The following is a 27,160-nucleotide window of genomic DNA, read 5'->3' as shown; positions in this document are numbered from 1 at the left end:
TGCTCTTATACAGGCATCTGTTTTGATATGTTCCTAGAAATTAATAATATGTGCCAGAAATGACTGAACTAGCCCTGCCATTCTTAATTTTTTGACTTCTGTTGACCACCACCGTCTCACTGCTGGAAGGCAGGGATCCCTACTTAGCTATGTCTAACATTCGGATCTCAAAACAATACGGACAATTACCGAAACAAGTATACAACACTCAAATTATGAAATATTTAATAAAATAAAATATTACACAAAAGTCAAAATTTTAATGGGAAGGTTGGAGCTTTTTAAAGTTATTTCTATAATTCAAAGCAAAATGCTAAACTTACCACTTCGTCTTTTTTGCTCCTAATGAGTGTTCTTTTATTTATTTACTTGAGTTTTAAATAGCGCTGGCTAGACCAGGAGGTATAAGAGTGCTTTACATGAGGAGAGTTACATAGGTTACAAGTTACACATTGTTACAGAAGGTACGTAAATTACGAGTTACATCCGTTGGTTCATGCGAGTAGAAGGGTGAGGTGGCGACGGGAGGGAGATTAAGTGGAGAATTGACACAAGGAAAAACACAGCAGGCAGGGGGAGAGAGATTTAGGGGAGAGAGGAAAGGAAAGTGTTCTATTTCTTATTGGTGCTTAACCTCATCACTGCGGCGCAAATTCCGTCGCAGTGCTGAGCATTCCGATCGAGGGCGTGGTCATGACGGCTCCCGGCCGTCATCCGCACACGCCCACCGTGACTCATGGCGGCCGGGAGCCGTCATGAGCATCGAAGGGGTTAAGGGTGCTTCAGTTAAGGACACTAATCTTCCATGCCAAATTTTGTTTCCTGAATGTGCCCTGCTCCTGTGAATCACGCTTAGGATACCAACTTATTTTCAGCATCCATTTGTAAACTCCTTCACATTTCCAGAGCTTTTAAAAAAATTAATTTTTCATATTGCTTTTTTACGTGTATATACTTTATGAATCTGCTAATATTATTTAATTATCTAAACAGTTGTGGGCCCACTAAGTAGGAGTAATAGACAAGAGTTTAATAACCAGTGCACTAGATTTACCTGCACCTGTGGTCTCATCTTCACAGCTTGCTATGCGAACGTCTGCCCAGACATTTTACTGCGGATTAAACAGGAGGATGATGAGAATGGCAGGGATGTGCATTGTGCAGAAGAAACAGATATCTGTAACAGTGGTGAGTTGCATATTAGCAGCGTTCGCAGCTTGGGAATTCTTTTATGTGTGATGTGAATATCATTTCAGAATGATAATGTCTAATTTTTCCTAGAAGGGGCCTGAGTTTAGATGAATCTGTCGGATACATTGTTATGTCAGAGCCGCAAAACACTCCAACGTAAGTTCAGAAGCGTTTATGAACAAAGGTAAAATAATGCCTTCAACCAGGCAACGAAGCAAAAGACACACAATTGATGGATGGAATGCAGAACAAATCAAAAAATTCACCCCCAGTCAGGAGATCTGGGTTAAATCCATCTTTATGTTGCTCACCATGCCACCCCCATTTAGACCAGGCCATATACACATCAGTCTTGACGCTGTGCCTCATAGGAACAGTCCAGGCTGAACTACCATGCCAGGTCCTTCCTGGACTGGAAACAAGCATCCTAAGACCGGTTTCGGGGTTTCACCCCATATCAGCCAGGATAGCTTGAATCTAGTGGCACAGTGAGCCCGGGACCCATGTCTGGGCATTCCCCGCGCACTTAGGGCGAGAAAGCAAAAGACACACAATTGATGGCAACAGCAGAACAAGTGGATGTATCAGCAGCCAAAGACTCATCTGGCTTAAACATTCTATGACATCATATTAATAGTACAGTAACTTTCTACAAATGTCATAAGGTTCTCATGCATGCAGAGTAAGTGATGGTGCAGACAAACGTGTTTGAGAGATCTTGAAATGAAAGACTACGATGTTAAAGCAACACATTATTTAAACATATACAACTTCTCCCTTTCTTACAAAAACAGAATTAATATAAAAAATATTCTTCAAATTTGTTTGGTAATTTTGAAAACCTGCCCGATGAAGTAGATGCTCCTTCATTGACATTTTGTGGCATAATTACAATGACTAGTTGTTGAAATGGGTCTGGTAATTTACATGTAATCTGAACAACTGTTTTTTCTTGAATTACAACAGAATCTCTAATGATTCGGAAACATTTTTTTAAAGTGAAGTATTAGTATTGACATTCGTAGTACAATTCTCATTAATTGGTAATGACACTTTCTTTTCTACTTGCAGTGTTGGTACATAGGGTTGTATCTTTTGCCTTTGTAGAAACTTCATCAGGACCATTCCAGATATATAGTCAACAAACAAATATTGAATGAGAATTCTTCAAAATCTCATTTTGCCCTGGTTTAAGCTTCACAACGTATTTCTTATTCCACCAACCTTTACCTTTTAAAAGTGCAGCTCCTTTTGAAACCTCTTCAACACTATAAGGAGTTGTGAAAGTTGATTCACTTTTGTGCACCTTAATAGTTTTTTTTTAACTATGACCCAATCACTTTCTTTAAAAAATATTTTTTTGTTCTATGCACCTCATTGTGATAAGACTTAGCTAACATTTATTTGTCCACAATTTTCTGATGAACCTTGAGTTTATTATCATCAATTTTTCACAATTACTTAAATTGTCAAAAGCAGATCCGAACTTAGGTGTGAGTATGGTATTACCTTTCCTTCCCTTCATCAAAAAGAATGGGGTGTAACCAGTTACTTCACTCATGGTATTATAGCTGTTTAATTTGTCTCATAAAAAATCACTAACAGGAAGGTGTGAAGCAACAGCTAATTGGATGCCTTCTTTAAAAGATCTGTTAATGCGTCCTACTTGACCATTAGATTTCATGGAAAACAATGGTGTTTTCTCTTGTTTAATTCCATAATCTTTTAAATATTGTGTCAGTTTATGTGAAACTAGTTGAGTACCATCATCAGACACTAAACTAGCAGGGAGTCCTTCAATTGCAAAAATTCTTTTAAAAACAATTGTAACATAATCTGTGGTAATATTTGCTATAAAATCAAAATATTTTCACTTGGGGCTTGGCTTCGTCAGCCAACATGGCAGACGCAGCTTAAACAAGCTCTGTGCATCCGCCTCGTAAATCCATACAAAAACAAGTTGGACGGACCTGTCTAGCAGAATGTCCTACACTGCAGGGTCCGGCACAGCAGTGGGTTGTTAGAAGGACCCTCACACAGCAACCAAGATGGTGTCATGCTTAATCATCGGGTTACCAGCTGAGTAGCCGAATGCTTCTCAGCTGTGCTGCGACACCTGATTACAGTGGAGCTATTTTTATTGTGTGAAAATGTGATGAAGTGGTGTATTAAAAATATCTATGGGACTCTAAAACTGATCAAAAATTCTTTATTCCCAGTGGCCCAGGATATAATAAAAACTAGTGGATAACTGTAAGAGACTCATTTAGTTGAGTCTCAGTTATCTGTTAGGTCGACATGTTTCAGCCCATATACAAATAGTCAAATAAAGGAGAGATGACCCCACTTGTTCCAGGGAACAGGGTACAATAGACACAAAAGCTTCAAGGGGATCCCTGGAAATGTTTATACTAAACCTCTCAACAACTTTTTCCTTCTCTCACTTCACACGCATGGCCCATACACGACTTGATTGGTTCCTCAATATATTCACATATTAAAATGAGGTACTTATGACAATTTATTCAGGTAAAAAAAGCATTACATAAAACAATACTATTTCATATTTTTAAAAAATTCGGAAACATCCGAAACACTATCAGTAGTTCATACAATTTAAAAAACCCTCTCACAGTGTGAATGTACAACTAAGTGAAACCAAATGAGAAGCTGTACTAACAATTAAAAACACTGTGATACATCCTACAGTATAGTCAATCACATAGACATTGCATAAAAATTACTACCCCAAATAGAAAAACAGTAATCGTAATACACTTGGAACTAAATTTGATCCAACAGCCAATAGTATTAAACAGGGACCTATTGTACAGTAAATTTCCTATATCTCATATGGTGCCTTGGCGTTTTTGGATTCCTTTAAAGAAAACAGGCGTCAACGCGTTTCGGTGTCAAAAATCCAATGGACATGGAGCCACCTTCTTCAGGACAATATTGTGTTTGGGGTCACTTACAGTTATCGACTAGTTTTTATTATATCCCGGCCACTGGGAATAAAGAATTTTTGATCAGTTAGAGTCCCGTAGATATTTTTAATATACCACTTCATCACATTTTCACACACAAACAACAGCTCCGTTGTAATCAGGTGTCGCAGCACAGATGAGTAGCATTCAGCTACTCAGCTGGGAACCCGATGATGAAGCATGACACCAACTAGGTTGGTGTCTGAGGGTTCTTCTAACAAACCCCTGCGGTGCTGGACGCTGCAGTGTAGGACATTCTGCTAGACAGGTCCGTCCAACTTGTTTTTGTATATATTTACCCTGGGACAAGGATGGCCCACAACTGGTCCTAGCTCTCTCTTTTGTTTATTACACCTCGTAAATCCAACATAATCCTTCTGAAATCCACTTGCTGTAGCCCATCCGCAGTCTTGGAATGAGTGTCTTACCTGGTGCACTTGGCGAGGGGTCGTCATCTGTTCGCTGTGCAGGAACGAGGAGACGCCAGAGCGGTGTCGGGCGCTGTCCGTCCGGAAGACGCAGGCCTGCTGTCTGATCCCTGAGATGGTGCAGATGTGATCCGGGTGAGGAGTGCATGGTAGCAGGGGGTCTAGGGTGGGTGCGGGGTCTGTGCTGGTCTTTTTGTCACGGGAACAGACGGTTAGTAACCCAAAAATAGAATAGTCTGCCACTAACCTGTCTTCTTCCTGCCCGCGGGGACCACAGCTTGAAGAGAGACCTCCCAATTTCCTTAAGCGCAATCCCTCCCAGTGTGGCAAAGACACTTGAGAATGGTCGCACTCCGGGGTAAAGGGAAGGGGACGAAATAAAGGAAGGACGCTGTTGCAGGAGCACTTTTCTAGGTCTGGTCGTGATGAGGGATTCTTCGTGGTTCAGCGCAACGAGGACAATAAAGGATACCGTTACCCTGGACTGTCAGTGGTGCCAGCAAGTTACATATAATGTGACAGTGGGAGTTATTCACTCATTGCCCCAAAGCGCTAGATGTCAGTACCTCTGCGAGAAATATACGCCGTAGTGAACTCCAATACCTAACCTCAGGCTGTTACAGCACAGTACTCAGAGGAAGGCGTAGATAATGAGTTTTCAGTGGACAAAGTTATCTCCAACGTGCCGGCTTAGTTTCACTGGTCTGGGAATAAGTATTAAAGCCGGGAAACAACAAAAGTAACGGTTCGTGTAGCACGGCTGTGCTAATTAAACTCTTACCTCCAAAAGCGGGAAGGAAAGCGTCCGCGGTCTCAGTTGCGGCGTCCTATCCTTCGGGAAGGCAAGCGTCCACGAAATCAGCTGTGGCGTCCTTCTCCAGCGGGAAGGCAAGCATCCGCGGTATCAGCTGCGACGTCCTTATCCAGCGGGTAGGCAGCGTCTGCGGAAGCAGCTGCGACGTCCTTATCCAGCGGGAAGGCAAGCGTCCACGGAATCAGTTGCGGGGTGGAAACAATAACGGATGTTCTCTGGCTCTGAATCGGAAACGATTGACAAGCACCTCGCACTTCCTGGGAGGCGCTTAAATACCCGTTGTCCATTGCCGGTTCCGGACTGCTAGAGCCCATGGTGTTCTGGGAGTTGTAGTGTTGTGGTGGCCTCGAAGCCCTGCCTGATGCCGGATACCCAGAATCGCTACAGAACCCCCTCTCAAGGACTGCCGACTCGGCGGTCGACCGGGTTTACCCGGATGATCCCGATGGAACTGTGCCAACAGGTCAGGGCAATGGAGATTCTGCTCAGGCTCCCAGGACCTGTCCTCAACCCCATATCCCTTCCAACTCCCTAGGTACTGGACCCTCCCACGATGCAACCTAGAATCCAACAATTCCTGTACCTCGTACTCCTCCAGCCCCTCCACCAGTACAGGGGGTGGATGGACGGCCAGCCTAGTGTCCAACAGACAGGGTTGGAGCAGTGACACATGGAAAACAGGGTGTACGTGCCACAAGTGGGGAATAGCCAGTCTCAATGCCACGGGATTTATGACTTCTTCCACGCTATAGGGCCCAATATATTTAGGCTTCAACTTGTTAATACCCTTGAGGTGTATGTTTTTGGTAGAGAGCCACACCTTATCTCCCACCTGGTAGTCCGGTTCCTGACTGCGTTTCTTGTCAGCGAAACGTTTCTGTGTCTCTTGCGCAGCCGATAAATGGCGTTGTGCATCAAGTCTGACCGCTTGTAAATGTGCATGATGTTCCTGAATGCTAGGAAGATTAGTGACTACAGGCCATTCAAAGGGAAGGATATTTGGATGATAACCCAAAAGGCAGAAGAACAGTGAACACCCCAGGGTCGAATGGTCGGTGTTTTCCATCTTGTGATGTCTTCCACTTTACCGTTCTCCATCTGAAACCCGTTGGCATTAATCACGTATCCGAGAAAGGACACTTCTTGCGTATGAAAGAGGCATTTCTCTAATTTGGCGTATAAGTCGTGTTGCTGCAGTCGACCCAGTACTTCTCTGACGTGTTCTACGTGTTCCTGTAGAGTGCGAGAGTAGACGAGTATATCGTCGATATAAACCATGCAGATGGTAACTAGCAATCCTCTCAACACTTCGTCCATAAAGTACTGGAATGCCGCAGGGGCGTTGCAAAGCCCGAACGGCATCACCCTGTACTCAAAAAGGCCAATCTTCGTCCGGAAGGCCGTCTTCCATTCGTCTCCTTGTTTGACTCGGACTAAATGGTAGGCCCCCCGTAAATCCAACTTCGTAAAGTAGCGTGCCCCATGTAGCTGATCCATTAAGACCGAGATCAAAGGAAGGGGATACCGTTTTTTTACGGTGATGTTATTCAGGGCCCTGTAAGTCAATACACGTTCGTAACTCGGCACAATCCTTCTTCGGAATAAAAAACAGGGGCGAGGAAGCGGGTGACGTGGAGTGGCGTATGAACCCAGAGGCCAAATTCTCGTCTATATAATTCTTCAGATATAGGTTTTCTTTTTCTGTGAGGGAATAGACCCTGCTGCAGGGAATGGCCGCACCAGGAAGCAGTTCTATGGAGCAATCATAGACCGATGAGGTGGCAAACGAGTGGCTTTCTGCTTGTTGAAAAGAGGTTGGAACTCCGCATAGTCGTCTGGTAGGGTGGTGGCGTTACACGTCAATTCTGTTGCGCATGCTGCTGCCAGGAAGAGTGCTCTGGTGGTATCCTCTCCTTTCGTTTCTGAGGAGAAGCGGAGAGGTTGACTGCAATGTTCCTTACAATAGGCAGAGTCCAGAGATACGGTACGAGCAGTCCAGCTCACAGTGGGGTTATGTAAGGTCAGCCATGGCATACCGAGGATTAGGCGGAATTGCGGAGCATCTATCAAATCAAATTGGATGTACTCGGAGTCTTCTGTTTGAATTTGCATACGAAGAGGCAGAGTATGCCTTACTACGGGTCCTGATGATAACGCGGAGCCGTCCACAGCCTTCACATACTCAGGTTCTTCCTTCTTCTCCCATGCTATCCCCAAGGAGCGTGCATAATCGATATCCATGTAGTTACCGGTCGCCCCGGAATCCAACAGGGCTTCCGCTTGGGTGGCATCATTTTCAGAAACCCACAACGAAACGGTCAGGTTGATGTGGGCCACAGCTGGCATCAAAGTGTTGGCAAGTAGTGAGGAGATCGGTGTGTGTCTGACGTCCAACCCAGTGATCTCAGTCTGGTTCGGACTCTTCAGTTTTCCGACGCCTCTTTCGCTCCCGTAGCTGCGGTTCTTCAGGGAGTTAGATTTCGGGTTGTTGGGCCCTGGCTTTACACTCTCTTATAAAGTGACCGCTTTTGCCACAATATAAACATAGCTTCATCTTTCTCCGACGTTCACGTTCTTCTATCGTAAGGGGACCCCTGATTCCCCCGATCTGCATAGGCTCGGCCCCGTCGGTAGGTTTGGGGTTTTCTTCCGCTAGGGGTTTTGGTCTTGGATACCATCCTCTTATCTCCCCCTTATTCCGATCTCCTGTTCTTTTCAGTAACCGATGGTCCAACTGTACCGTAAGGTCGATCAACTCCTCGCAGGTTGCTGGTAACTGGACTACCTGGGAAAGCACGTCCTTCAGTTCTCCTCTTAGGCCCTGGTAGAACAGAGAGGTCCTCTTTTCCTGTGGCCAGTCTGTTTCCACGATTAGTCGATTGAAAGAAGTGATGTAGGATAACAGGTCCTGTGATCCTTGACGCAGTGTAAGTAGTTCCTTATCCAGGGACAACATGTGGGATTTGCGGTCAAACTGTTTCCTTAATGCCATACAAAAGTCAGTGAATTGGTGTAACACTGGATAATTTTTTTCCATCAAAGGTATGGTCCAGCTTGCAGCGTTCCCACCCATGTAGGACATCATAAAAGCGGTTTTAGCCGCATCGTCCCTAAACACAGTGGGTTTACATAGGAAATGGAGTCTGCACTGGTTCAGGAATGTCTCGAACTTCTTGGGATCCCCATGAAACCGTTCAGGAGGAGCAAGAGGTATCCCATGGTTTTGTATTACATGGACGGTATGAGCCTCCTCAGCCACCCTCAGAAAACATAAGGGGTCAGGATACATCTCCCGCACCCCCGCACCCCCTTATACCTAGTAATTTAATTAAAACGAAACACAAAATGGCGAATTCCCGTTTCGCTACCAGTTTGCGGCCCAGTTCGCGGCCCGGGAAACGCTTCTACCGTGAAAAATATTTTATTTTTTATTTTCCCCACGAGACCCTTTAATAACCCCAACATCATTCCTAGGGGGTCAAGAGAGGTATACCTTGCCCCCTTTCATTAAATTCCCCCTTCGTTTTTCACCTCTTCTTCTCTCTCGATCCTACCGAGAGATAAGATGGCGGCCGCTCCGGACTGTTTAGAATGTTGACAGACACCGGAGAGCCAATCAGCTTTCTGCGCGCAAAGTTCCGTTTCGCGAAAAGTAAGCGAACCGGAGCGCAGCCCGGAGCGCTGTTACAGATATATATCTTGTTTTGAACGTTAATTTCTCAAAAACTACTGAAGCACATATATTGAGACCTAGCAAAGGCACATCGGGCTAACAGTCCCTACAATTTTGCCAAGTTTCGTGCAAATCCATTCAGCCGTTCGAGCTAAAAGTGAGTCCAACCGCCCTATGGAAATTAACATGGGAAAAACGCGTTTTGGGACCCCCCTTTTTTCTCGGCCCCCCCTCGACAAAACCCCCCCAAATTTTCAAGGGCTGCTCACAAACAAAATGTGCCATTTTCCTGAAAATTTCAGCCGATTCCGTCCACAAACGCCAAAGTTATTAGACATAGAATTTTCAAAAGTTCCATAGAGAATTAATCCTAACTATATATACCTACTGGCGATAGCCAGTAGGTAATATATATATATATATATATATATATTCACAGAAAAAACCATAGGTTATAGTGGATATATAGTTAGGAATTTGCATTTACAAAACCTTGAAAATTCAATGAAAAAAACATTGGTTTTAGGCCATATATAGTTAGGGATTTGCATTTACAAAACCTTATTTTACTCGCATAAAACCATTGAAATTCCATATATAGTTATAAGCGCTAACTATATATCGCGCACCCGCAATCCACTGCTGATGATGTCACATATTACATCATTCATGACATGGTTAGTGACATCACTGATGACATCACTGATGACATCACTGAAAACATCTCATTTGACATGACTGATAACATCACTGATGATATCATTCATGTGATAATACCATGAACCTCTTCAGACTCTAATATAACCTTAGATACAATCAGTGTAAACAGACAGTCACAGACTGTCACTCATCCATGGAGTTACTCACACACCTAGTCAGTTATGCCAAAAATCAATCACACCTCCATTTTCTCAACTATACAGTTATACACACCTTACTTATTCAAACATATACTAACACATATTTACTTTACTCTCTTATACAATCTCTGATACATGTTCACAATGATCCATACAGCCACTCACACATTCACTGGCTCTTATGCACAGTTATTTATAGATGTCAACTCTCACATGTACTGTGTTTTACATATGTACTTAATTTAACATGTAGCACTGAGATATCCATTCACTCACTAATACACTCATGCACAGTCAACCGCCCATACAGCTGTTTGCACATGCACTTTTGAATCTATACATATAGTGAATCAACTACTCACACATCTATGTACAGAGTCACACACCTCCCAGCCACCCATACACACACACTCAGTTTCCCATACAAATACTTGGACAACCAATCAATAACCCATACAGTTACTCATATAGCTACTGATCAACATATGCAGCAGTTTGTAGAACAACAGATATAATGATGCACAAATTAAAACAGTTTAGTCACTAACCCATGCACTCAGTGAGACACATTTAATCACTCACTCAATCAGTCAGTCATGCACCTAGTAAATCCTTCATCCAGACACTTATATATCCACTCATTCTTCAATATGTAAAACATATTTTAACTTTACAGAAACATACAGTCACTGGATGTTGTAATCAGTGATGTCATCAGTGATGTCATTTGAGATGTCATCAGTGATGTCATCAGTGATGTCACTAACCATGTCATGAATGATGTAATATGTGACATCATCAGCAGTGGATTGCGGGTGCGCGATATATAGTTAGCGCTTATAACTATATATGGAATTTCAATGGTTTTATGCGAGTAAAATAAGGTTTTGTAAATGCAAATCCCTAACTATATATGGCCTAAAACCAATGGTTTTTTCATTGAATTTTCAAGGTTTTGTAAATGCAAATTCCTAACTATATATCCACTATAACCTATAACCTATGGTTTTTTCTGTGAATTTCATTGGTTTTTTAATAGCAAATATGAAAAGCTTTAAAATGTCAAGTACGTGATAGATAAAAACATTTTCGTATTTATGCACGCTGATGTGCTTTGAACGCTGCACCCCCCCCCTCCCCTCTTTTGTCTTAGTAGTACTCTCTCTTTGCAGATACTGAAGGGTAGTTAACGCAGGCCTTTAATCCGTTGTGCCTGCTTGTCTCTCCATTTGATTGATTGTTGTCCAAGCATTTACTGTTTTAGAATTGGTTCTCTTTGGATCATTCTCTATTTACAAACAAGCACAAAGTCGCAATACTCTGTTTAGTCTTTGCAGATAGTGAAAAATCGTGTAAAAAAATAAAATTAATCGAGCAAAATCAGTAGGCCACTAATTGGATCTCTTTTTGACCTCGCTAAAATAGAAATATTAGGAACAACCCTTCATGAGAAATACGAAAATAGTGAGATGAACTGAGCTCCACACCATGAGGGCTGCAAGACAGCTCGGCTCCATCACCCATCCCGCACAAAATAACGACAAACCCTATGCAAATATTAAAAATATAGACAACACACCAGCAAAGAAACAGGGTAAAACATTTTATTAAAAAACTATTTACATAACGTTGGTTTATAAGATGATGTCAGTAGTGGACCGATGTGTGAATAGGTCGAAAGCAGCACAAGGCTCCAAGATCCGGATGGCAAGCTCCTGGATGTTGGGTGCCATAGTTCAGAGTTCTGAGTTTGAGCCTTTTTCAATGCCTGTGCTTTGTTGAATCAAAATGGCGGCTTGACACAAAGCTGACACAAGCGTTGCTACTGATGCTATGCAGACCAAAACTGGTTTTCAGTTTGTACATTTTTCTAGATTTTTCAATCCAAGTTTGGTTGACTTTGTAGAACGATGGCTTCAAATTTTCAACATACGGTGTGGTGGCGCTGACTGGGAGGGGGCGCTTCGCTCCTGCCCCCTCCCCAAGTAAGATTTTCATACGTGAAAGTACGTTAATGGTTTTGGTCCCTGAGTTGCTTCGATGTCACTGCCATTCTCAAATGGCATAAGTTCTGGATGTTGGGTGCCATAGTTAAGAGTTCTGAGCAGCGCTTGTAACACTGTCTGAAGCTTATTTCCACCTACTGCAGCTTCACTATTCTCAAAGTAAGTGAGTGTCGTTTGTGGACCTGACTGCATTAGAAAACAATGTGATAAGTTACCTTCCTAAACAGCTTGACGGAGGCCCCTGAGGGGCGGTGTGATGGCCATGGACTCGGAGAAGACGCTTGGCTCCGACACCCTCCCCAAGTCTTATAGCACTGGTGTAGCCTGAGATCGCCCCCGACATAGGCGGCCGGCTCCCGGGGTCCGGCGGAACTTTTTGCCTTTTGATGACTCTTCAATTCTGAACCTTGTCCCATCCAGCTGAGTTGCGCCCACTCTTGCGGCTACAGCGTCTTGCCCACCATCCAGCTGAATTGCGCCCACTCTTGCGGTGCAGCGATAGGCGGCTGCCACAGGACTCTCAAAATGGCGGCCGGCTCTTCGGTTTTGGGCCTGGTCCATTAAAATGGCCCTGGGACACCTTTGAACTCGGACGCTTCCCTGATAGGGCTTGGGTCCCATTCTCGAAAAGCGTCCCCTCAGCCGTGAAGATTCTACAAAAGTCTTGGGGGCCTCCGACTCCCGCAGGCTTCTGGTGGGGAGCGGCTGCCATGATTGCTCGTGGAATGGCCACGACGGAGCTACGAGATGGTAGTGGTCTCATGCTGACGCCAGCTTTAGTCTGAAACATCCAGAAACACTGTAGACTACCAATTCAATCAGTTCCGGTAGCGCCCCAACATGACCCGGAAGAGAAGAACTTGCCCTCCCCTCTTTGACTGATGGTTCTTGTTGCCTGTCCCCTCTGTTGTCATTTAACAGAACTTTTTGGACTGCTGAAAGGGGTTGTGTTCCGAACGCTGGTTGGTGGAGACATTTTGACTATATTCTTGACCTACGTTGTCGCGTAATGCGTTATATGACACGCCGCGTTACCGCACCCGGAAGTGATCCGAGGCGCGGCGCGCAGCGCGTAACGTAAGCATAACAGGTCATGTGACTTGTTAATAAAACTTTTCATTGGTTCATTTTACTTTTGTTAATTTAATGATGAAAAGCTTGGTCATATGACCTAAAAATTACGCTTTTTATTGTTTTCGAACAATATTTTTTTTTCAAACATATGTTATAATATTCCAGGCTAATGTACTTTCCCGGAAAATTTACAACTGTCTTGTAAGTAAAATATATTCCTTTTTCGAGAAAAAGGGCGTTTCTTCCTTCCATGACGGAGCCGTTGAGTAAAAGAGATTCGACCTGCTGTCTTAGTCGCCGATACGCCTGATTATCAGATTCTTATCGATCACTTTATATTGCAGACATGAAAAACACAACTGCCCTTAAGCATTTATCTTTACTGCGTTCCTACATATTATACCTTTTATCCGTCATGTAATTGGACTACTTTATTTCACTTGCCTTTACTGATTCGAAAACAGTGACTAAAAGTAAAAACTTTACCAATGTAAATACTACTACCGTGTTTTGTTTTAAAAACCTTTATTGTGAAAATGTCAGTATACAAATACGGGCCTATAACCACGTGGGCCGGCCACGGAGCAAACTGAAATCGTATATGATGAGGAGACATTTACACTGTAGAAGAACGTAACGAGCGGGCCATTAGGTTGCAAGAACAAAGGTGTCTAACAGTTGCGGAATCGGTGGACGTACATTTTGTAATTAAAATACGACAGGGCCACTTACAATAACATTTTCTAGATATACATTTGCGGGCAAGGAGTTACGAGTCCCATTTATACCGGCGCCATTTTGGGCGAGGCCGGGCAGGTCCAACATATAGTCAAAATGTCTCCACCAAACATCGGCCAGACCAGAACCCCTTTCGGCCCTTTATGCTACAAGATGGTGTCTTCCATTCAGAAAATATTGTTGGCAGCATTTTGAAAGGAAACAGAAACAGCCGTTCTCCTAGTGAGTTTCACATTGTTACATTTAGGAAGAATGTTGAAGAGTAGTATGTGGAAAATCTGAAGCCATTTTTCTACAAACTCTCAATCAGACTTGGATGGAAAAAAAAAACCTGAAGAATGTACAAACTGAAAACCAATTTTTGTCTGTATAGCATCAACAGTAACGCTTGAGTCAGCTTTGTGTCAAGCCGCCATTTTCATTCAATCAATAGCGTCCCCCTGCACACATTCAGGGACCTGGTCGTGTCTTCAGATGAAACGGATTGTAGGAAAAGAAGCAGAAAGGAAAAGGCAAAAAGTTCCGCCGGACCTCGGGAGCCGGCCGCCTATGTCATGTGCCACCTTTGGCCACACCAGGGCAATAGTGAAGCTGCAGCAGGTGCAAATAAGCTTCAGACAGTCTACAAGCACTGCTCAGAACTCTCAACTGAGGCACTCAACATCCAGGACTTGCCATTCGGATCTTGGCGCCTTGTGCTGGTTCCGACCTATTCACACATCGGTCCACTACTGACATCACCTCATAAGCCAACGGGGCACCCCACGCCGACTTTCGGCGCAGCATTGTAGGATGGCCACACCAGTGCGGCAACTTGCTGGACACAACATCGGGGCCATCCAGATCTCGGCGCGTTCGACTCACTGTACCGCAAGAGTGACCGCAACTCAGCTGGACACGCCATCTTTCGGCGCAGCATTGTAGGATGGCCACACCAGTGCGGCAATTTGCTGGACACCACCTCGGTGCCATCCGGATCTCGGCGCGTTCGAGTCACTGTACCGCAACAGTGACCGCAACTCAGCTGGACACGCCGTCTTTTGGCGCAGCATTGTAGGATGGCCACACCAGTGCGGCAATTTGCTGGACACCACCTCGGTGCCATCCGGATCTCGGCGCGTTCGAGTCACTGTACCGCAAGAGCGGGAAAAACTCAGCTGGACACGCCGTCTTTCGGCGCAGCATTGTAGGATGGCCACACCAGTGCGGCAATTTGCTGGACACCACCTCGGTGCCATCCGAATCTCGGCGTGTTGTGCTGCCTTCGGCCTATTCGCACATCGGTCCGCTACTGACGCCGCCTCACGTGCCAACGGATTTTCTACGCTTTTTGTAGCCCTATGCCGCATAACAGGTCATGTGACTTGTTTATAAAACTTTTCATTGGTTCATTTTACTTTTGGTTTCCTAAAGATGGAAGGCTTGGTCATATGACCTAAAAATAACACTTTTCATTGGTTTAGAGCATTTTTTTTTCCCAAACGATGAAAGCCCCACCTTGTTTCTGGATCATTCAGACTGAAGCTGGCGTCAGCATGAGAGCACCACCATCTCGTGGCTCCGTCGTGGTCATTCCGCGAGCAATCATGGTAGCCGCTCCCCACCGGAAGCCTGCGGGAGTCGGGGGCCCCCAAGTCTTTTGTAGAATCTTCACGGCTGAGGGGACGCTTTTCGAGAATGGAGCCCAAGCCCTAGCAGGCAAGCGTCCGAGTTCCAAGGTGTCCCAGGGCCATTTCAGTGGACCAGGCCCAAAACCGAGGAGCCGTCCGCCATTTTAAGAGCCATGTGGCAGCCGCCTATCGCTGCACTGCAAGAGTGGGAGCAACTCAACAACATGGTGAGCGAGACGCTGTAGCCGCAAGAGCGGGCGCAACTCAGCTAGATAGCCGCCACCTGGGGAGGCCCGTTCACGCCGCCTCCCCCACGCCCCCCCCCCCCCGGGGCGCCGCACGCCAATTTTCGGAGCAGCATTGTAGGATACCAAAACCAGTGCGGCAGTTTACTGGACATCACCTGGGTGCCTGTCGTACATGTTGTGTCAGCCATGGGACACTGGACACAGTCCCATCAACATCTCAACGCGTTCTGCTGCCTTGGGACTATTCGCACAACAGACCGCTACTGACGAGGCCTCCCCCCGCACCACCCGGGACGCCCCACGCTGTTTTTCTGTGCTGCATTGTAGGATCCCAAAACCAGTGCGGCACCCAGGCGACATCACCTGGGTGCCGTCCAGAACTCTGCACGTTGTGCTGCCTTGGGACTATTCGCACAAAAGACAGCTTCTAACCATTGTTGCTTTTTGAGTTGAAAAATGTTTAAATGTTTTTAGTTTTTGTTCCGTTCATTATAGTTAAAAGTTAATAAAGTTTTATAATCTTACTTTGCCGGAGTGTTATCTATTTTTTTAAAAACGGGTGAATAGGGCCTTGAATCGGGTTATTGTCATGTGTGGGCTTTGGAAGTGTGCTGCTGCAGGATCGGACATTTCAAACTCAAATGCACGTTCTTTTTCTTACCTTTCCGAAGCATGGAGCGCAATAGCAGGCAGAGAAAGGGTGATGCACGTGCTGAACACTACCTGACCTGGCAATTTGCTGGCAGTGCCCCCCCGCCCGCTCCTGAAAGAGGGCACACACACACCGCCGCCCCGAGTACTTCACAAATCTTTAAAAGACCATGCGCTTGTTCATGAGGCTTAAATGGTTTATCACCTCTTCTAGAACCCCTGCATCGACCCTCTGACGTTTCCTGGAAAAATTACCATGTAACACAATACCAAGCCCTGTCAGCTGAAACCCCCAAGGAATCGTGGGGCATATTATCAAGGGGGTTTATCTCCGCTTTTTTGGCTTTAAAAGCCATGAAAGCGGAGATAAAATTATCTCCCTATTACCAAGCTGTCGCTAACACCAGTTAGTGACAGCTAAAAGGAGATAGCGACCATCTTGGGCCCCGCTTTGCATGTCAGTGATACTTATCACTAATGACATGCAAAGTGGCGTGCCAAGATGTTAGCGACTGCAAACAGTCCCTAACATCGCTATCTCCTATTACCAACTTTATAACCAAGCTCTTAGCGCGAATATCTCCAAAATCTAACACCTGCCCTGAGCAGTTCTTAGCCATGTTATCCAATGGGAGGTGGATAACATGGCTAAGAGCATTTGCTCGATAATACATGAATATCGCTGACTTTTCTGCGATAATAGCAAGGTTTATCTGCGATAAAAATCGCCGATGTGCGGCGATAATTTTTGTCTCTAAACAAGTTAGAGACAAAAATTATCGCTAGTTGTTCGTAATATGCCCCCGGGTTTTTGCTTGCAGAAATCGGGAGGCGGGAGACTAGCACTGAAATCAGTAGTCACACGCCTGAATCGGGAGGGTTGGCATGTCTGAATTCTCTACAGCTGGGGCCATAAACTACATCCGCAGGGGTAGGTGATAGCCTGGGACCAGCCTGGCATCTAAAATGGCTGCCGTGCACGACAAAATTGTGGCATTGGAAAAAAGGCAAGATGGCGCAGCCGCTGGAAGAGATGTATCAACATATATCAGCCTCCTCAGCCACCCTCAGGAAACATAGGGGATTAGGATACGTCTCCCGCACCCCCTTATACCTAGTAATTTAATTAACGAAGCACAAAATGGCGAATTCCCGTTTCGCTACCAGTTTGCGGCCCAGTTCGCGGCCCGTGAAGCGCTTCTACCGTGAAAAATCATTTTTTTTTTTTTTCCCCGCGGGACCCTTTAATAACCCCAACAACATTCCTAGGGGGTCAAGAGGGTGATACCTTGCCCCCTTTCATTAAATTCCCCCTTCGTTTTTCACCTCTTCTTCTCTCTCGATCCTACCGAGAGACAAGATGGCGGCCGCTCCGGACTGTTTAGAATGTTGACAGACACCGGAGAGCCAATCAGCTTTCTGCGCGCAAAGTTCCGAAACGCGAAAAGTAAGCGGACCGGATCGCTGCCCAGAGCGCTGTTACAGATATATATCTTGATTTGAACGTTAATTTCTCAAAATCCACTGAAGCACATATATTGAGACCTAGCAAAGGCACATCGGGCTAACAGTCCCTACAATTTTGCCAAGTTTCGTGCAAATCCATTCAGCCGTTCGAGCTAAAAGTGAGTCCAACCGCCCTATGGAAATTAACATGGGAAAAACGCGTTTTGGGACCCCCCTTTTTTCTCGGCCCCCCCTTGACGAAACCCCCCCAAATTTTCAGGGGCTGCTCAGAAACAAAATGTGCCATTTTCCTGAAAATTTCAGCCGATTCCGTCCACAAACGCCAAAGTTATTAGACATAGAATTTTCAGAAATCCCATAGGGAAAAAATCCTAACTATATATACCTACTGGCGATAGCCAGTAGGTAATATATATATATATATATATATATTCACTGAAAAAACCATAGGTTTCACACCAGTTATAGTTAGGAATTAGCATTTAAAAAACCTATTAAATTCACTGAAAAAACCATAGGTTTCACACCAGTTATAGTTAGCTGGAAATTTTACTGATATAAAACCATTGAAATTCCCACGTTATAGTTAGTCGGACTCACTATAACTTGCGCGTGCAATGCACTGCTGATGACATCACATATTACATCACTCATGACATGGTCAGTGACATCACTCATGACACCATCCTTGTGACATAGTGACAGACCTCCTTTCACTATAATGTAACCCTTGAGACACATATTCAAAAATAGAAACTGAAATTTTTAATAAAATGGAGATACCTATATCAGTTACAACAAGCAATTCAGTAATTCCACTATCTATATACACATCCACTCATTCACCAACAGTTCTATATAGTCACTCATACATATACTCACTCATCATATGAAGTGATACACCTATACATCCTGTTACACACCGACATTCATCCAAAAGTTACTCACACACATATTCACACGTGCAAATAAACTATTGGACATCCATTTATTTGAATATAGAGTTATACACACACTTCCACCTTACTTCTATTTAAAATTACACATATTTATTCTCTTAAACAATCACTTATAGAAACACATACTTATTTAAACAGGAACTCTTACAATCTCTTACTCTCACATATACTCACTTATATACATCAATATTCATATATACTAGATTAAAACATATGTAGTTACTGATAAAGACACTAGTGAGACAGTCATTCACTCACTAACAAACACATATAGACACTCATCCACCCATACAGTCCTGTACATATGTTGTCTTCAAAACACATACAAACAAAGAGTCAGTCACTCATGCATCTATGTGCTAAGTAATACCCCCACCAAACCATATAGACACTCATACTGATACTAATAAAAATATCTAATAACCCATATACATACACATGAGTGGATGTGTATTAGATGGTGATATTACTGAATTGGTTGTTGTAACTGGTATGGGTATATCCACTTTTTTGAAAATATTAGTTTCTATTTTTGAATATGTGTTTCATGGGTTACATTACACTGAAAGGAGGTCTGTCACTGTGTCACAAGGATGGTGTCATCAGTGATGTCATGAGTGATGTCACTGACCATGTCATGAGTGATGTAATATGTGATGTCATCAGCAGTGCATTGCACGCGCAAGTTATAGTGAGTCCGACTAACTATAACGTGGGAATTTCAATGGTTTTATATCAGTAAAATTTCCAGCTAACTATAACTGGTGTGAAACCTATGGTTTTTTCAGTGAATTTAATAGGTTTTTTAAATGCTAATTCCTAACTATAACTGGTGTGAAACCTATGGTTTTTTCAGTGAATTTCATAGGTTTTTTAAATGCTAATTCCTAACTATAACTGGTGTGAAACCTATGGTTTTTTCAGTGAATTTCATAGGTTTTTTAAATGCTAATTCCTTTGTATATCGAGTTTCTAACCTTTTTTTTTTTTACAATTTGCTGTTTTTTTTTAAGTATTCATTTTTTCTTATAATTTTTTTCTTTTGCGCTCTGGGTGCGCGCTCCGGGAAGCTTTCAGCTAAGCTCTCCTGTAAGCTTCTCCGAGAGCTCATCTGAAAGCGCACCCAGAGCGCAACTGTCGTTCGTGAAAAAAAAATATGAATGAAAAGTTAATAATAATGCAAAACATTTCGTACCATACAAATAAAATTAGTTTTTTTTAATATGGAAAATGATTATGCATTTCTATAAAAGATTGATGACGTCACTTCGGCGCGCAACGTAAGTGCCCTCGGAAGCGCATACGTGCGCGGCGCATAAACGCACGGAAAAGCGCCTACGATCGCGCCACGTTTGCGCCCCGGAAGCGCCTACGATCGCGCTGCGTAAACGCACCCGGAAGTGCTCCGGAGCGCGCAGCGTAAACGCGTCGGGTCATGTGACCCTCAAATAACACTTTTCATTGGTTGCTAACAGTTTTTTTTTACAATGAATGAAATCCCCACCCATTTCCTTCACTTCTTCTTTCACTTTTGTGACTGAAAGACCTGCCTTTTTTGCTGCTCCATATTCCTGGATTCATCATGGCTGCCAGACCATCCAGCAGTGAAGATGACTTCATTGATGAAGAGCCTCCTACCCCAAAGGTGAAGGAACATTTCATTTGGAAATTTTTTAAGTTTCCAGAAGGCCAGAAGAAGGTGAATGCACCAAAAGTAGAGTGCAGGATCTGCAAACAGGTCCTGTCACGGGGTAACCCCCAAAAAAAATACTCTTTTGGGAACTTTACGATGATCCGACATGTGGAGAGGAGGCACCCCCAGAATTTTGCCCGGGAAAGTGTCAGGGCTCTGGCACAGGAGGTTCCCAGAGATGGGGCCTCTACATCAACAGGAGGAGCAACTTCTTCTGGAAGAGAACAATCTCAGGGGCAGGTAGCAAACATTCAACCTGCATTCAACCATGGGGTCGTCAAATGCAGATACTGCAATCAACTCCTCACCTATGGGGAGCAAAGTGTCCTGCTCATGGTTCGGGCATTGGAGAACCATCACTGCCCTTCCCACCCCTAATTTTTTTCTTTTCTTTTTGCTCCTGTTGAGCAGTTTCTATTCCCTGTTTTTGTTCCTCTTCAGTTAAAAGAAGAAAACCAAAAGTTCTTTTCAGAACTACCTCCAATTCTCATCAAAGAGCTATAATCTTAAAAAATGAAGAGTAAGTGAAATATAGTGCATTGATAATTGAAAGGAGAATGAGTAAGAAAGAACAGAAAGGTATGAGAGGTGAAAGGAAGTGAAGTAGGAGGAATGAAAGAAGGTGAGTGTTAGAAAAGAAAGTTATGACACAGTGAATAAACTGGAGTATTTCTGACATATCTGTAAACACAAAAGTAACGCATTGCAGGAGTGCGTCACAAAAGTGACGCAACTCCAGTAATGTGTCCTTTCACATGGAAAAAGCACCATGTGAAAGGTTTGCTGTGAAGCAGGCGCAAGATTTTGGCGCAACTGCATCCTAAAAGTGACGCACTGCGTCATTATTACCAAGCTTTTTGCAAGGAACACCCCCTCTGCATGCATTATACCTGACACTATTTTTTAAAAAGTGACGCATCTAGGTACATGGGTCACTTTTTAAAACTCTGCGCCATATTGTATCTGCATCAGGTATATTGTATGCAGAGGGGCAATCCCGCGCAAAAAGCTTGGTAATAACAACGTACTGAAATCTATGAGATTTCCCTGCGTCACTTTTAGGATGCTATTGCGTCAAAATTTTGCGCCGGCCTCGCATCACTTTTATGTTTACACATATGTCAGAAATACTGACGTATCTGTAGCTCCTTGCAACATGATTCGTCATACATTAAATATGACACATCTGGAATGTCATAAGGACTGTGGACAGAAAAGTGACGCATCACACCAGCAGTGTAATAAAATGTGCCTCGTTGCACTATATTTAAAGGATGCAACAGCATCCTAAAAGTGACGCAGTGAAATCTCAAACATTTCACTGCGTCGCTATTACAAAGCTTTTAGTGGGAGAACACCCCCTCTGCATGCATTATACCTCACGCAGATATAATGTGGCGCTTGATTTTAAAAAGTGACCCATCTACCTAGATACCTCACTTTTTAAATATAACGCAACGCGGCACATTTTTTTACACTACTGGTGCAATGCGTCACTTTTCTGTGCGCACTCCTTATGACATTCCAAGTAACGCATTGCTGGAGTGCGTCACAAAAGTGACGCAACTCCAGTAATGTGTCCTTTCAAATGGGGAAAGCAGCATATGAAAGGTCTTGCCTCAGTCTAACACCTGCTGTAAAGCAGGCACAAGATTTTGACGCAACAGCATCCTAAAACTGACGCAGTGAAATCTGAAAGATTTCACTGCGTCGCTATTACAAAGCTTTTTGCGGGAGAACACCCCCTCTGCATGCATTATACCTGACGCTATTTTTAAAAAGTGACGCATCTAGGTACATGGGTCACTTTTTAAAACTCTGCGCCATATTGTATCTGCAACATGATTCGTCATACATTAAATATGACACATCTGGAATGTCATAAGGAGTGCGCACAGAAAAGTGACGCATAACACCAGCAGTGTAATAAAATGTACCTCGTTGCACTATATTTAAAAAGTGACGCATCTAGATAGATGCGTCACTTTTTAAATATTGCATAACAATGCGCATTTTTTTACACCGCTGGTGCGTCACAAAAATTGACGCACAGGAAGCGCAAAACTAACAGCGCAAGGCCTTCATAAATATAATCCTGGATTTTCCCCGTGCTTCGCCGGTGCGCGTACCATGCGCTTCCCCCGCGCAAAACGAAAAAAAAATTTTAATGCCCTGCAGGACCCTATTTTAGTCCCTACATCAAACCTAGGGGGTCAGAGGGGGTCTACTCTTCCCCCTTATGGTCATTTGCCCCTTTTTTTTTCAAACCCCTTGTGTCTCGATTTTACCGAGACACAAGATGGCGGCCGCTCCGGACTGTTTAGAATGTTTACAGACAACTGAGAGCCAATCAGCTTCCTGCGCGCAAGTCGCGTGCCGCGCCTGGAGCGCACTCGGGTGCGCGCACGGGAGAGCGCCTATAGATATATATATTTTTTTGAACCTAAATTACTCAAAATCCACTGGAGCACATATCTTGAGACATAGCAAAGGCACATCGGGCTACCAGTCCCTACAATTTTGCCAAGTTTGGTGGAAATCCATTCAGCCGTTCGGGCTAAAAGTGAAATCGACCGCCCTATGGAAATTAACATGGGGAAAACGCGTTTTGGGACCCCCCTTTTATCTCGGCCCCCGCTTGACGAATCCCCCCCAAACTTTCAGGGAAGGACCGGACCGCCATGAGACCATTTTCCTGAAAATTTCAGGCAGATTCGTCAACCGGCGCCAAAGTTATTCAAAATAGAATGTTGAGATTTAACATTGAAAATTATCCTAACTATAACTACCTACTGGCGACCGCCAGTAGGTAATATATATATATATATATATATATATATATATATATATATATATATATATATATATATATATATATATATATATATATATATATATATATATATATATATATATATATATATTTCCACAAATGCCCATGCACCAGTGATTGAAGAACTTGAGTTTGTGGTTTGTGTTGCAGCCTGACGCGTGCTGTTGGACGAGTGCTTCTTAATGCATGGGCATTTGTGGAACTTTATATATGTATATATATATATATATATATATATATATATATATATATATATATATATAGTTAGGATTTTTTCTCTATGGGACTTTTGAAAATTCTATGTCTAATAACTTTGGCTTTTGTGGACGGAATCGGCTGAAATTTTCAGGAAAATGGCACATTTTGTTTCTGAGCAGCCCCTGAAAATGTGGGGGGGTTTCGTCAAGGGGGGGGCCAAGAAAAAAGGGGGGTCCCAAAACGCGTTTTTAACACTGAGTTTTCCATAGGGCGTTTGGCCTCACTTTTAGCTCGCACGGCTGAATGGATTTGCACAAAACTTGGCAAAATGGTAGGGACTGTTAGCCCGATGTGCCTTTGCTGGGTCTCAATATATGTGCTCCAGTGGATTTTGAGAAATTAATGTTTTAAAAAACAGATATATCTGTGACAGCGTCCCGGGTAGCGCTCTGGTTCGCGAACTTTTCGCGTAACGGAGCTTTGCGAAGCGAAGCTGATTGGCTCTCCGGTGTCTGTCAACATTCTAAACAGTCCGGTGCGGCCGCCATCTTGTCTCTTGGTAGGATCGAGAGACAAGAAGAGGAGAAAAACGAAGGGGGAATTTAATGAAAGGGAGCAAGGTAGACCCTTCTTGACCCCCTAGGAATGATGTTGGGGTTATTAAAGGGTCCCGTGGGGCAAATAAAAAAATTTTGATTTTTTGCGGAAGAAGCGCTTTCCGGTTCGCGAACCGGGTAGCGAATCGGGACGCGAAACGGGAATTTGCCATTTTGTGTTTCGTTTTAATTAAATTACAAGATGGAGGAAAAACAATGTGAGAAATGGGTATAAGGGGGTACGGGAGACGTATCCTGACCCCCTATGTTTTCTGAGGGTGGCTGAGGATACTCATATATGTTGATACTTGTCTTCCAGCGGCTGCGCGTGAGCGTTTTTTTTTTTTTTGCTGCGTGACGTCTGTTAACGTTCGATTCGAAGGAAATCAGGAAGTGTTGACCGCCATTTTGACACTGCGAGTAAATATATTGTTAAAAATAATTGTTATAAATGAATCCGTATTGATAAACATAGTCTGCGCCATCTTGCTTTTTTTCCAATGCCACACTTTTGTCGTGCACGGCAGCCATTTTAGATGCCTTGACCAGACCCACTCTCTGCACGCCGCCGATCCTCAGCATGGCTCCTCACCCTCGCAAGCATCTCCCCCACGCATTGGTCACCCCCGCTCTCTCTCTTATGCATGGGCCATAAACATCCCCCCATCTGCGCTGCTCTTCCCTGAGAATCACACCCTGTGTCCGCCCGACACCTCCCTTTCACCCTATTCTCTACCACACCCTCTGACACTCCTCTTCCTTTGTGTCTGATTGTCCAGGCCGGTCTCAGGCTATCACCTAGCCCTGCGGATGTAGTTTATGGCCTCAACTGTAAAGAATCACCCCTCTTCAAAGGAGTTACAGTAGATCAAGGCCCCCACCCCATGAGATCCGTCGCACCACACGCGTTCCTACTATCTGATAACGATCCTGTATTGTGATTGGGGAGGGGATTCTCACTGTGAGGGTGTGTGGGACCGAGCCTGAAAAGGAAGATTCCAGGGATGCCTTTTTGTACATCAAAGTCTTCACAATTATGTGTCACATTAAAAATATATAGCACTCCAACAAAGTAGTAGGATTATAACACTTTAATAACTTATAAATATATACAAAGCACCAAAAACAGTAAACACGTAAAAAAAAAAAAATTTAAACACAGCAACAATGGTCAGTAGCGGTCTGTTGTGCGAATAGTCCTAAGGCAGCACAACGCGCCGAGATCTGGACGGCACCCCCTTGCCATTCAGCGGTTTTCCGCCCGCTTTTCCTGCACTGTGTCTTGTCAGTAGCGGTCTGTTGTGCGAATAGTCCGAAGGCAGCACAACGCGCCGAGATCTGGACGGCACCCAGGTGATGTCCTTTACTTGCCGCACTGGTTTTGGCATCCTACAATGCTGCACCGAAAAACGGCGTGGGGCGCCCCGGGGGGGGGGGAGAGGCGGCGTGAACGGGCCTCCCCAGGTGGAGGCTCGTCTGCTGTAGTGGGGCGCCCTTTTACCGTTTCAGTCACCAATCAGCAGTTTTCCGCCCGCTTTTGCTGCACTGTGCCTCATCCCCCATTTAGCTGTTTACCGCCCGCTCTTGCGGCTACAGCGTCTCGCTCACCATGTAGTTGAATTGCGCCCACTCTTGCGGTGCAGCGATAGGCGGTGGCCACAGGACTCTTAAAATGGCGGCCGGCTCTTCGGATTTGGGCCTGGTCCACTAAAATGTCCCTGGGACACCTTGGAACTCGGACGCTTGTCTGCTAGGGCTTGGGCCCCATTCTCGAAAGCGTCCCCTCAGCTTTGAAGATTCTACAAAAGTCTTGGGGGCCCCCGACTCCCGCAGGCTTCCGGTGGGGAGCGGCTGCCATGATTGCTTGCGGAATGGCCACCACGGAGCTACGGGATGGTGGTGCTCTCATGCTGACGCCAGCTTCAGTCTGAAACATCCAGAAACACTGTAGACTATCAATTCGATGACTTCCGGTGGAGCCTCAATGTGACCCGGTAGGGACTATATTGCCCTCCCCTTTTTTGAGTGATGGTTCTTGTTGCCTGTCCCCTCTGTTGTCATCTAACGGAACCTTTTTGGATTGATGAGTGAGAAAAAAAAAGGTGGGGCTTTCATCGTTAGGGAAAAAAAAATGTTTCAATCCAATGAAAAGTGTTATTTTTAGGTCATATGATCAAGCATTTCATCATTAGGAAACCAAAAGTAAAATGAACCAATGAAAAGTTTTATAAACAAGTCACATGACCTGTTATGCGGCTTTGGGCTATAAAAAGCCTACAAAATCCGTTGGCCTGTGAGGCGGCGTCAGTAGCGGACCGATGTGCGAATAGGCCGAAGGCAGCACAAACCGTCGAGATCCGGATGGCACCGAGGTGGTGTCCAGCAAGTTGCCGCACTGGTGTGGCTATCCTACAATGCTGCGCCGAAATACGGCGTGGGGTGCCCGGGGGCGGGGGGGAGGAGGCGGCGCAAACGGCCCTCTCCCGCCTCCCCAGGTGGAGGCACCTCATGTGCAGTGCGGCGCCCTTTGCCGTTTCACTCGCCGTTCAGCAGAGTTGCGGCCGCACTTGCGGTACAGTGACTCACCCGCCATCCAGCTGTTTTCCTCCCACTCTTGCGGTACAGCGACTCACCCGCCATCCAGCTGAGTTTCGGCCACTCTTGCGGTACAGCGACTCGAACGCGCCGAGATCCGGATGGCACCGAGGTGGTGTCCAGCAAGTTGCCGCACTGGTGTGGCTATCCTACAATGCTGCGCCGAAAGACGGCGTGGGGTGCCCGGGGGGGGGGGGGGGGGGGGGGGGGCGGCGCAAACGGCCCTCTCCCGCCTCCCCAGGTGGAGGCACCTCATCTGCAGTGGGGCGCCCCTTAGCGTTTCACTCGCCTTCCAGCTGCATTGCGCCCGCTCTTGCGGCACAGTGCCTCACCCCCCATCCAGCTGAGTTGCGTTTACTTTTGCGGTGCAGCGAAAGGCGGCTGCAACAAGACTTTCAAAATGGCGGCCGGCTCTTTGGATTTGGACCTGGTCCACTAAAATGGCCCTGGGACACCTTGGAACTCGGACGCTTGCCTGCTAGAGCATGGGCCCCATTCACGAAAGCGTCCCCTCTTTTGACTGATTGTTCTTGTTGCCT

The 27,160-nt window shown here is 44.9% G+C and overlaps 1 protein-coding gene across 2 annotated transcripts in view; it reads left to right on the top strand.

The window, feature by feature from the left end:
- The window catches only part of LOC147708367 (uncharacterized), a 493,742-nt gene that overhangs the window by 324,646 nt on the left and 141,936 nt on the right, over positions 1-27,160 (top strand). For both annotated transcript variants that reach the window (XM_086927092.1, XM_086927091.1), the window contains exon 4: positions 1,081-1,188. In XM_086927092.1, coding sequence (XP_086783218.1) covers positions 1,081-1,188 — 108 coding nt within the window. The remainder of the gene's footprint in view (positions 1-1,080; positions 1,189-27,160) is intronic.

This window comes from Lissotriton vulgaris, chromosome 6, assembly GCF_964263255.1.
Source record: "Lissotriton vulgaris chromosome 6, aLisVul1.2, whole genome shotgun sequence".
In the NCBI taxonomy this organism is placed as follows: domain Eukaryota; kingdom Metazoa; phylum Chordata; class Amphibia; order Caudata; family Salamandridae; genus Lissotriton; species Lissotriton vulgaris.
Note: the sequence above shows the minus strand (reverse complement) of the source record. Positions and strands in the feature narration are given on the sequence as shown.